The sequence below is a fragment of the Budorcas taxicolor genome, chromosome 4 (genome assembly GCF_023091745.1).
Source record: "Budorcas taxicolor isolate Tak-1 chromosome 4, Takin1.1, whole genome shotgun sequence".
In the NCBI taxonomy this organism is placed as follows: domain Eukaryota; kingdom Metazoa; phylum Chordata; class Mammalia; order Artiodactyla; family Bovidae; genus Budorcas; species Budorcas taxicolor.
The window spans coordinates 56,575,368-56,588,944 of NC_068913.1; the positions used below are offsets into that span (position 1 = coordinate 56,575,368).

General features: G+C 34.8%; 1 protein-coding gene across 2 annotated transcripts in view; it reads left to right on the forward strand.

Moving 5' to 3' along the window:
* The window catches only part of PPP1R3A (protein phosphatase 1 regulatory subunit 3A), a 39,937-nt gene extending 35,352 nt beyond the window's left edge, over positions 1 to 4,585 (forward strand). For both annotated transcript variants that reach the window (XM_052638646.1, XM_052638647.1), the window contains one exon: positions 1,323 to 4,585. In XM_052638646.1, the coding sequence (XP_052494606.1) occupies positions 1,323 to 3,701 (2,379 nt within the window). In that variant the 3' untranslated portion in view covers positions 3,702 to 4,585. The remainder of the gene's footprint in view (positions 1 to 1,322) is intronic.
* The last annotated feature ends 8,992 nt before the right edge of the window (positions 4,586 to 13,577 follow it).

Here is a 13,577-nt window from a genome sequence, read left to right on the forward strand (position 1 = left end):
CATTCAATCTATTTGGGACTTTTAGGGGGATGGTTTAGATAGCATTTTTATCACAAAGGAAGAAATAGGAGTAAATGAGTCACATAATGCAATTTATCCTTTACTGTATTTGGTTGGAGCTCATATCATTAGGATACATGGATTCATAATCATCGAAGATTAAAATGACATTTGCCTCTTCAAGTGTCAGTGCTGGAACAGAAAAGAAATAGAGCTCATCTCTTTCCCCACACATTCTACCCTTTCTATAGCGATATGGAAGCTGCATCACTAAAGTATGCAATTTACTTTGCTCCAACTTTAAGAAACTACAAAGTTGTCACCCACTGTGTGAATTCTTACCAGCTGAAAGTTAACAAAGCCATTTTTTTCAAACCACAGAATATAATGAAAGGACTCTGAAAAATCACATACTTCACCAATACACCTCATTACAATGAGCAGGCGCAAATATAAAGTTTGTTTAGAAGTTACTGAGATTGTACGTCCAATAAATGAACAGGGAGCTGTAATTTAGATGCTAATTTGCTCCATGCTGACGTTAATGCATAAAACAACGAAGCTCTATAATAGATGGAAATACAACCAAATCTGTGGAACCCACAGGCATTGGCTTACAAGACAGCTGTGCAGTTGACAAGTAACATGAGCCTTATGTGAGAAGAAGGGGAAAACGTAAGATTTGCATATAATTATTGAGATCATGCAAATGTCAGTTATGAGGAGAAAAAAAACACAGGCATCTCACTGTTAAATCCTGACAGTTGGCATCACTGAAGAGCTCAAATACATTTGAGTACCAGTTGGCAGAGGGTCATTAAAACAGAATTTGCAGAGACATTAACTCCCTCACTTTTCTTTGAGTGACGTTTTGCTATTAATAGTTTGCAGAGGCTTTGCAGAAAACATATTAATAAGAGAAACTATAATAGGGGCACCTACAGCAAGTGTAAATGCAGCAAGGGGCATCCAGGAAGCTGCTCTCTAATTGATTAGCATGGAGCTTTCAATGTGTATATCCTAAGTGAGGAGAAAGTGCAATGACAAGCAAGAATAGTTGAATAATACAATGTGATATTTGGAAGCTGGGAAGGAGAGTTATTAATTTTGGCCCCTTTTCTTATTAATCTCATTCCTAAGTCATAGCCTACAAGAATCTCCCCCAAACATTCATCTTTCAGAATTTGTGCAAAATCTGCAAATGAAATGAATCGAGGAAATCTACCAGATAATCACTAGCCGAGTTAATGAATCCTATCTAACTTGCTTTGTTAATTTAAAAACAATAAAAATCATTATTTTTGTTGTTTTTACCCCTTAAGATAAACCAACACTTGCTAAGAAGTTCTGCTTCTGGAGATGAAAAGAATACAGTCAATTTTCCAAATAACGCTGAGAGATTAGAGAAGAAGCAAGTCCATGATGATGTGTACACTGACTTGTTTAAAAGGCCTTTGTCTTCAAGTTCATCGGCAGAAAGATCCTTAAAGGGAGATTTTTACCACAAGGAAAATTATTTCTCAGGAAATGAGCACACTTACCCACCTTCAGAAGAATTTACTTCAGACACAGGAGAAGTCAAGCTGTCACTGGGAAATACTAGCAGTGATGAAGTAGTACAGTTATATAGTGGCAGCAAAGAACTGGATGATAATGCTAATCCAGCCAAAGTGAGAGGCAGAATGCAAATGTCTTGTCCCTCTGCAGACCAACTAATGGCAGACAACCTTAACAAAAAACCTGAAGGAGAAGCTAAAGAAATTGCAGTAAAAGATTGGGAATGTTTAAGAGGTGACTTTCACTTGGATTTCCATTCAGAAAAATTGACAGAAAAAGGATCTTCCAAGAAAGATTATGGCAATGGTAAGAATGAGGAGGAGGAGCAAAGAATATTCTTAGGTGTTAATGAAAAACAAAGCAAACGTTTTCAATCAGTCTTACATGACCAAGAAAGAAAGACGAGCCACTCTGAAATAAGTGAGGAAGGGATGGGAGCCAGTAACAGAGACCTAACTGCTCTGCCGAGTAAAGACACTGCAACTCATGACCAGTCAATCAGAGCAGATACGTTTCATTCACCAAGGACAAATCTAAGCCTGGAGGAAACTGTGTCAGCAACCTCAGACTGTGATCTCTTGGCTAGCAAAGTCACTACTCTAGGAGGGATGCCTGGTCAAGCTGGTTCACCAAGAAATGGAAATGTTTTGAGGAATAAGTACCTTTTCCAAGCTGAAGAAGAAAAATCAGTTTGGATTAATCCTGAAGATCAGAATAAGAACACACAGCATAAACAAAGTTGGAATGTTCTGGAAAGTCAGGAAAGAGCAAGAGGGAGTAAGACAACTATAACAGAGCAGTCCATAGAAAAAGCAGATTGTGAAGACATGTGGGGGAAAAGAGATGATACAAGGAGCTTGAAAGCTAATCTTACAGAAGAATTGTTTACCTGCCAAGAAACAGCAAGCTGTGAACTGTCTTCTCTAGCTGATCATGGTATTACTAAGAAAGCAGAAGCAGGTACAGCTTATATAATTAAGACAACATCGGAAAGTACTCTAGAATGCATGTCTGCTAGAGAAAAAGCAATAATTGCTGAGCTACCTCCAGAGACAGCACAAAGTGACAGGCCCATCGAAGTAAAGGAAACAGCGTTTGATCCACATGAAGGGAGAAATGATGATTCACATGATACCCTTTGTCAACGAGATACAGTAGGTGTAATCTATGACAACGATTTTGAAAAGGAGTCATGTTCAGGTATTTGTAATGTACACGCAGATGAAAAGGAGAAGGAAGAAACCATAGCTATGTACAACCCTGGGAAGACACATGACAGGAAGAAATGTGTCACTGGGAATACAACATCTGTAGAAGAATCCTCACAGGTCATTACAGACAATCAAAAAGCAGCCTCAAAACTAGGTTTACATTTGGGAATGTTACCAACAGACAAAAAAGTATTTCCAGAAAATAGAGATCCCGAGCAGGTCCAAGAATTATCAAAGAAAACAATTACAGATGTCACTATTCATTCTTCTTTAAACTCAGACACTAATAGAACTTCTCAGAATGGCTCTCAGGTTTCCAATCACCATGCTAAAAGTTCAGTGTCCTCTCATGAACAGGCCACTACTATAGAGCATGCAGTTACTACCATGCCTCTCCAATCTATTTCTTCTAAATCAGAATTTAATTGTAATCCAACAAGTGAAATCCAGGGTACTGAAAAGCACTCTCATCCTGCATCTCCACTGGAAGAAGTTTCCAAAAGTTCAGGAATAGTGACATCAGATAGTACAAAGGAAAGATGTATAGGCCAGATTGTCAAACAAGGGGAACACAGTGTGGAGAAACCTCTAGGGCCAACGATTTTAATCAGTGAAGCTTCTGAGAACATAGAAGGGGTAAGGCATGAAAATGAAGGATTAATAAACTCTGGACAATCACTGTACTCTTCAGGCAACAAGGAATCTGACAGCCCTGCTTCTGATAGTCTCCCTGCCCAGGAAAGTCAATCTCAAAGTGAATCTCTGCTTTCAAAATACATCAACTCTAAAGTACCTTACTTCCTTTTGTTTCTGATATTTCTTGTAACCATCTATCAGTATGACTTAATGATTGGCCTGGCATTCTACCTTTTTTCATTGTACTGGCTATCCTGGGAAGGGGGAAGACAAAAAGAGTCTGTCAAAAAGAAGTAACCTCAGCACTATCATTACTCTCTCTTAAAAGATAAGCTATTTAGCCCCAAACATTTGGATTGGTGAAAGAGACTATTCATTGTTCAAAGCGCCAGTGCAGTTTTTCTCTTGAAGGATCATTTAAAAAGGAATGCGTATGAAGTTTGCTCCTTCATATAAGTAATTATTCTATATAGGACCATTATATTTGGATCATTAAATACCTATATGAATATGAGATCTGAAGCACGTCAAGTTGAAATTAGGTACAGCTGTTGCTCCTTAGCAGGCTATGAAGTTTCAATGCTTCATGTCTCTTCACTACTTAAAGTGCCATTTCTTGCATTCATTTCTTTTGCAGTAAAGCTTCATTTTTTTCCCTGAGCGTATTTTTCCCTCTGTGGTTTTTAAAAATAGATAAAACATGGACAATGACAGAGGACTCTTTTTGGTCTTTGAATATTGACTATGAAATTTGCATTTACCACTGTATCACTTATCAGCACATTCTGATAAATCAAATCTTTCAACTTTAAGTTCATATTTTTAAGAACAACATCCAAGCATAGATTTAAGTTGAAGAAACACATTGTGTACCTGAATAACAATACACATGTATACGTTTTATCTCCTGCATACCTACAAAGTCAGGGCATTTGTAAGCCAAATTTGACAAAGACCGAAGCAATTAAGAGATGATCTTTCAGTTTTACAAAATTTGGGGGATGGCCTTTCTTTAAGCAATATTTTTTCTCTTTTAAAGGAAGATTATGTAACACAGTTGAACAACTTTGACGTCAACTATTATTCAGAGCTGGAAATTTAAATGAAAAGTTCCACAAGCATTGCTTCAGAGTGAATTTGTACCTATAAAGCATTAAATGATAATAATTAAAAAAAGATTTACAAACAAAGTACTCGGTTTTTTTTTTTTTTGTCAAGTAAATTTTTAGCTTTCCTCACTATAAAATAATAAATTATTCCCCAAGGTGCTTTAAGAGAATAAACAACTAATCGTTGGTGATAGTCATTATACAGTTACCAAGTTGTTAAATGATAACTCAAATTTTAAAAAGTCAAATAGGCAGACAAGGAGATCTGATAGAGAAATGAATATCCAATATACCAGTGACTGGTTGCTGCAATTAGCTATGGCTAAGTATGTGAAATAATGGAACTAATCATTTTAGTCACATAGGTATAATGAAAATATTACTATACAATTAATTTCAACAACTATTTATTAAGTGACTCTTGCCTGGAGAATCCCATGGAGGGAGGAGGCTGGTAGGCTATAGTCCATGGGGTCACAAAGAGTCGGACACGACTGAGCAACTTCACTTCAAAGTATGCAAAATCTTGTGCTTTGTTCTCCAGCAGACCACTTCCTTTGATACCCCAAACAGCTAATCCTCAGGGAGGAGGCATCAATAAATAATTTGATGCTTTTGGCTTGGTCAGAAATATGGGACAGAGTCACACTGAGGGAGCCCATTTGGGTGATTTCTTTTTAACAGGAACTTCTTTCATAGAGAAGGTAACACTGATCTTCAGAGAGAAAAGGTAATCTGTTTATTAACATATAAAGGTAAATTCAATGACTAACACTTGTATATACCATCCTATACTCCTAAGAAACACGCATGTATGGGAAGACAACATGAGAATGAAGCATTCAAACTGACTTTCTTGTGGTAGTAGATAATTTCCTTAATTTTCTTAGGTTTAAGATAATTTTCTTAATTTCTTAATTAGGTACACAACTATTTCCAAATCCCTTAATTGCATGCTTGACTCAAGTCCCACTGAAACTGAATGCTTGACTTTAACTTCTTAGTTGAACAAATACAAACATCCTGAAGTAGAACTGAGAGCAAATATTTGATTGTTTGAGAAAGCATATTTTCATTAAATACAAGTGGGATACTGTAGGCTGTACTTAGAATATTATCTCTAAAATTGCTATCTTGATAATTTTGTTGACAGGTCTATATTACAACAAAGATAAAGTTAGCATTTCTTCAGTTCTGAATGACTTCGTTTTTGCATTCTACCTTTAAGAGTTTCAGTCAATATGCAATGTCTTATTAACGCAAAGAACACTATATTACTTATGAACACAGGTGTCTGAACTGTAACTATTTTCTTATACATAAAAGAATGTAACGACTTTAATCTCTTTTATTTGACTTTAACATTAACTTACTAAACCTTCTCATGCATACTTGCAATACTACAAAGAAGTTTCAAAGGGCTTAAAATACGTCATGTGTACTTCAGTGCAGGCAAAAAAGAACTAATCAGTGGTTTAACTGATTTTGCAATGACCACTTGTGAAGAATTGGAAATAAAATCATAAGACTTATGAAACTATTGCTAGGTGGAGGGGAGGTAGATTTTTGCAACCCATTTTGGTCACATCACTATGTTGAACAAGAAAAGTGGATCTCAGGAAGAACTGGCAGCCCCTGGTTAATAAAAATTTTGCTCTGAACCATCATAACAAGGGTCACCTTTATAAGCTTAGCTGCCTTCATCATGTCCCCTCAAGTATTGGTTAAGAGCCAAAAGAGGATGTGGCATGAGAATAAACAAAAAGAAGTGTATTATTGCACATCTGTTTCTATAGTGGGTAAGAAATGTGATGTAATAACCATCACCTTTTATCTTGCTGGGCTTCTATTAGAAACAAAGTTCTAAAAATTAATTGATGAGTCAAGCAGGTGTAGGTAGTACAATCAAATATCTTTTAAAAATCACATCTACATAAACCACCAACATCTCAACAAATTTTTCAATGTAAGAGTAAATGAGCCAATGAGATGACATTCATCTCTCAACCTTCAAGAATATTGGCTTAATGCTATATATATATACTATCATCATTTTGTAAGAGAGATAGGATCATATTTTATATGTCATCATAAGCCAATCTTCTGGTTAAATGGAAAACTTAAAAATATCCAGAAATAAGTAAATTTTTTCCCAGATAACACTCATGATACTTTCTTAGTAATTTTTTAGTCGTGGAATATTATTTTATATTGCCAGACCTGCTATCTTTATTAGGCTCAATTTTTCCATATAAATTTTGGCGAAGAAAGCAAACAAAACAAAACAAAAAACAAGCAGGGGAACTAGTGAAGATGCAGGCAAGAGAGCAGCCGCCCCCAGAGTCAGTTCATCTACTGAACTCTGAAACCTTTAAACTTTTCAGAGTGAATGCAGAAATTGAACTAGGCAATAAAGATTGTGGTTTGCTAATTAAGTTCTGTCTTAGCTGATTCTGTGGAACTGAGGAATAGGATCTACTGTGATTCTGCAACAAGGTAAGAAAAGAATAGGGAAGGACATGCTCTTCCAACATCTACGCAGTTGTACTACATGAAGAGAACAGCTTAAAAAGTTACTTTTATTTATTTAATTTGCTTAATTTTTTTCTATTTCAGAAATAATTCATAATAAAACACAGAAATGTAAGTTACTTTTCATCTTTTAAAAATGGATTCAGTCACTAATAAAATATATTTCCATAATTTTACCCAAACCTCTTTAAAGAGCTAATCAAATTTTTACTAGCTTTGAACATGTTTTATAAGGAATGTCATTACTATACTGTGCTAAAACCTTATTAAGCAAACAAACTCTTTAAAAAGTTCAGTATTTTTATTTTGTGTCAATTCTATATTTGTTAGATACTTACATACTACCTTCATTTGTCAGATGTGAATCAATGTATTATATGAAAATTTAAGAAAAAATGAGCTAAGTCTTTTCCTAATATATTCAATTCTTTTATTCAAGATAGTAAAGAGTAGTGTGGGTAAGTCAAAAGTGGATTGCAGAGAAATCATTTTTGTTTTACTGAGACGACGCCAAGACTCAATTTTGCAGCATACTTCAATGTCTAATTAAGTTACTGGTCTTAGTTGGAATCAGTGCATTGTCCTTATCACCTCATCTGAACCATGCACCACTAATTTCCATTGCTCTTTGCTTCAAGTCTTCTGTCAGCTAAGCAGCTCACACTGTCCCAAGAACATGCCATGTTCATCTGTTCCTCTGTGTCTGCTCATGTATGTACACATCTTTGTCTGGAAGATTTCAGTTACCTTTCCTCCTCTCCTCATTCCCAACTCTGTACATTTTTCTATGGACCACTTTAATCCTTGTGAAGTCTTCTACTATTTCAGTTGGTGGTGTCTCTTCATTTTCAGGTCTCTTATGACACTAACTGTTGTGCAGGCACCAGTAATTTGACTAATTATCCTAACTGGACTGCCTGTTTATTTAGGAGAGGAACATGAAATCTTCCATCCTATCACTTCACAAGGTCTAGTTTGTAGGAATCCATAGTCAATACTTGTGGATAGAATAGAATTGTAGCAATATCTTTTTCTTATCCTATCCCTGAAATGCAGACAGGATATTCTGAGATCTGATTAGCAAAGCTAAAATGTTTTTGTATTAATAAGCTACCAAACACAATATAGAAAAAGGCAAGGAAAATGTATCTACAAGACAGAGTAGTGCAGTGGATTTGGGATGTGGGAAAGAGGAAAAAAAAATCTTTTCTCCCATACCTCTTAGCAATTAAATTGTGTTTTATATTAATTCTTCCTGGCTCAGGAAACATTCCCTTCATTCTATTTCATGGGAAATATTATATCGATTATTTGTTAAAAGAATAATAATGAATACCTTAATTCACTGGCTAATATGAAAACTAATAGAAAACGGCATGTCTTCAAATAAAGAAGCTTAGTAGATTAAAAACCAACAGACATCACAAGGTATAAAGTGTAAGAAACTCAATCTTCCCAACTGCTGCCATGCCCTTCAAAAATGGCTGATCTCTCAATTTCACACCTGTTCTGCATGTCAACTTTTAGGATGCACAAACAGAACAACTAGCAAAGATAGTAAGTAGATTTTTATAAATGGAAATATTTGCCTGATTAGCACATGAGATTATCTATATATAACTCAAACATGCACACATATGCATGCACACACACACACATAACTACATGTATTCTAAGATCTAATAAATGACAGTAATGATAGTAAACTAGTAAACAGTCTACTAATATCATATGGAGTGATATAGTAGTGAATATAATATAATATATAAAAGGTTTATCTTTTCTTTGAACAGACTCATTCTATTATATTTAGATATGAAGTTAATTTTTTTATTGATTGATTGATTGATTTTTGGCCATAGTACACGGTATATAAAATCTTAGTTTCCCAACCAGGGATTGAATCTGTACCCCTTGTATTGAAGTGTGGAGTCTTAACACTAGACCATCAGGGAAGTTCCTAAATATGAAATTAAAATAACACAAAGCTAAGCCTGTTTAGCAGGTAGAGTCTAAAGGAAAGCAGTATATGGCCTAGAAATGTAGTAGCAAGGCATTTAGCAGTTAAAGACCATTAGACCATTCTTTAAACTCAAGATTAAAAAAAAGCCAGATACATGTCTAGTCTATTGTAGAATTCATCAATATTATATACCAGTTGACTTCGTTTTGATTGGAAGCAGATTTAAAATTCCCTAAAGATACACTCTATAAAACATAATTTCAAACAACAGAGACAGCGGGTTTAAAAAAATCACTATACAAGGTTAGAAATTCTCTTTGTAAACACTTAACCCATAACCCACTTTTAATAATTCTATGTAGGTAGCTTTTATGTACAGTTAATAAAAATTTTTAGCATAGAGTATTTATGAATATATAATACATCTAAACCATTTTTACACATACAGTCTACAAATGATATTTGCTACTACATATTAAGTAATTCTTCACAGTTTATCCATAAATCTTTGGGAATTCAGTTGTCATTTTTCATTATGCACCTGAACTTTCTGTGTTTAATGAAACAATTCTAAGCCCTACCTAAGAAAGAGAATAAAAGCTAAAGAAAAGATAATTTATTTCCTATCTTCACAGATATGGGCAGGTATATTTTAAATACATCTTTACTCTTTGAAAATTGGAAAGAAAAATAAGATAAGAGATTATAAATGTCATTCATATTTATTTCATAGTCTTTGGTGTTTGAGATCAGGCATATTTTAAGCTTTTTTTCCTCCCATTTGAATTCTTTGGCCTACATGATCTTATTCCCATGTTTAAATTAGTATTTAAGTGCAGAGTGTTAATGTTTTATTACATGAATAAGTAAACAAATCAGCTGTAGCCTGAATCTTTGAGTATAACATCTATATCTGTATCTTTATTGATCTATGCATGTGAGGTTCAACTTTTAATGATAATAGGTAGTGAGAGTTATAATGACTATTGTTATTACACTATAATAGCCACCTCTTGAGTGTTAAATATAATTGGGCACTGATTTAAGTTCTTTATGTGAAAAACTCATTCATGTTTTACAACTTCATGAGAGAAGTTACTGTTACTTTTCCATTTTATAGACAGAAATAAACGCACAAAGGCTAGTTTTCCCAAGGTCATATGCTGGCACAGATTAAGACTCCAACAGTCTTTCCCCAGAGTTGATCCTCTTGAACATTATACCATGTTGTTCCTTCAATTTAGATATACCAAGTTATCTTAGAAACTGTACTTATATGTTACCATGCTGCATGGTGCCATACTAGTATATATTACATACTGCGAGATAGCTCTCCCACAGATGATCGTATCTTTGTAACTCTCTCGTAAAGTTCCTAAAAATATTCAGTTCTCATCAATTTATTCAAATGACCTAAAAAAATACACATTGACCTCCTTCCAAGCCGCAAGCTTTGTGCTGGTTCCAAATCTTGCCTAGTTTGAGTACAGTGAAGATAGAGTTCAATAATTAATTGCAATAGCTTGTTGCCAGTTCAACAGTAGAGTTAAGATCTAGGAACAGAAGTGGAACAAAGGAAGGACTATTTGGTCCTGTGAGGACTCTGCTTCTTATATTCAGTATTTCATAAATGTATTATCTTTACACCACTATAATTTTCGGTATCAAGGAAATCACAATAAAACCTTCCAAATGTCCCATTGTAACTGGTGTACTACATAACAACTACAATGAAGATACATGTTGATGTGACTGGTATAGTGCTTATTTATGATTGATGTCTCAGTGTAATTATTACCAGCATTCCTTTCACTTTCAAAAGCAATGTGATTTGGATGAAAAATGAGAAGGTCAGCCTAAAAGTCCAAGAAAATATCCTGCTAATAGGTGTATTTCACTCTGTGTCCAAGAATAAAGGGGGAACTTCCCATATGAATGTCATCTATAACCTACTGGCAGAATTCCTGTCCTTAGGTTTGTATAGTATAATTCAGATATACTATTCCCTGGTCAGCCTAGGTAAAGAAGAACAACGTTTCTGCAGATTCAGTATTGCAGAGGGCAATTAAAGAAAAAAGTAGGGATGTTTTGTAAAGAATGTGCTGGTCAAAATCCATTAGAGAGAAGTCATTTACATTACTGACACTGGATAATCACAACACTTTGGAATCTGATACTATAGCCTAAAGCCTACTGAGATGGCTCAGGATATGATAATTCCATCATTCAGTATAGTAAAAGCAGAACAAGAAGGAAGAGACTTATGCCCAAGTTGTGGAAATCATTGCATGTTACTCAAAATTATAATGGCATATGTTGCTGGAAACTTTATTATGAGTATATGTGTTGTTCATAATTTGTATGAGGAACAAAATTTTTGTACATAAACTACATATTCAGTTCAGTTCAGCTCAGTTGCTCAGTCGTGTCTGACTCTTTGCAACCCCATGAATCGCAGCATGCCAGGCCTCCCTGTACTGATATTTAATAATCATGAGGCAAGACAGTAGTATTTTAACAGCAAAATAATTAAAATATAAACAAATAATCACAAATAACCAATAAGAGACAAAGACATTTTAAGGCAGAATGAGTGTCACTCCACTTAGTTTTGGCCTTTACAATAACCTTCACTTTCGGCCTCACTTCACACAGGTGCGCTGTGCTAATATAGGAAATGATATTGGATCAGCATTTCTTTCACTTCTGCTTAAAGGGTGTGCATTGGAACCTTATCCAAAGAACAACTATCATAATTTAAGACTGCAAAATATATTCATAATGAATGAATGGCAAAAAGCTAGCATAGTTGTCCTTATTGTTATTTAGTCAACTAAGTTGTGTCCAACTCTTTGCAATCCCATGGACTGGAGCCCACCACATTCTCTGTTCATGAGATTTCCCAGGCAAGAATACTGAGGTGGATTGTCATTTTCTCCTTCAGGGGATCTTCCTGACCCAGGGATTGAACCCACATCTCCTATGTCCCCTGCATTGGCAGGTGGATTCTTTATCACCAAGACAGCTAGCAAGATGCATAGTCCCTAAAATAGAATTCTCCAAAGGTAGTCTTGCATCCTGAATATATATATCCACAAGTTAACTGTTAGAGTTCCCTGGATCTCAGTTCTTAACTCCTAGAAGAGAGAAATTTATTCAGATGTTCATTCCAGATGCAATCCATTGTTTCCCAGTAACTGGAGGCAGAGGGTGATGGACTCTGTAAAAAAAATGTTTGTAGGTTCTTGAAGGGTAGGTAGGAATATGGAATTTGTAATGTGTGTTTCTAAAGTGCTTATTTTTATATTTTATAGATATATTTCTGCCTCTCTTTTTCATTTTGTAGATTTACATGGCCCAAATTTCTATAGATTTATAGTAGATATTGATACGAGGTAAGGCAAATTCCTATACATTGTTCTTTAAAACTCTGTAATGCTTGTCCTTTACTGTGCTTCCACATAAACTGTAGGATCAGCTTATCAAAGTTTCATGAAAAGATTAATTTTTAATGGAATTTTACTGAATGTACATATTAATTTGGGCTTCCCTGGTGACTCAGATGGTAAAGAATCCGCCTACCATGTGGGATACCTGGGTTCGAACCCTGGATTAGGAAGATCCTCTGGAGGAGGGCATGGCAACCCACTCCAGTATTCTTGCCTGGAGAATCCCCAGGGACAGAGGAGCCTGGTGGACTACAGTCCATGGGGTCACAAAGAGTTGGACATGACTGAGCAACTAAGCACAGCACATACATTAATTTGAGGAGAATTGACATTAAAAATATTTTTAAATGAAAATATTGTTTTTCCATCCAAAAGAATAATATATTTCTTATTCATTTCTGTTCCTTCAATTATGATTTCAAAATATTCTCCATAAATACATTGCATGTTTACTGTTAGATATACTCCTAAATCTTGGAGGAAGAAATGGTGACCCATTCCAGTATTCTTGTCCAGAAAATCCCATGGAGAGAGAAGTCTGGAGGGCTACAGTCCATAGGGTCACAAAGAGTCAGACCACGACTGAGTGACTGACCACCACACTCCATAAATACCTTATGGATTTTTTTATTATTATTTTGAATGAACCATTTTCCCTATAATATCTTCCTTGAGGAAATTATTGATATTTTGTAATGCTTGATTTTTATTTGTCACTTATTCAACTACTTTGCCAAAGTTTCTCACTAGTTCTACTAGTTATTAGTTTAATATTTTGATTATTATGGCAATAATGCATAAAACACTATTGAGTTTTATATGTCCTTTAATGTTATGCCTCTTGCCAAATTCTATCATTAGTACAACTAGTTTGTGTTATGTTTAATTCACTTCTATTTTCTTTTTCTTGTCTTCTTGAGATAAATGCATATCCTATTTATTTTTAATCCTTTCTCTTAAAAAAAGTTCATATAAACCAAATATTTTTAACCATGTTCAGTTGATTTTGAGATAACTACCTATATCTTAAAAACATATATGTGTGTGTATATACATATATACAATATTTAAACATTTTAATTCCCTTCTATTTCCTGTTTCCCATAATTTCCAGTGTAAT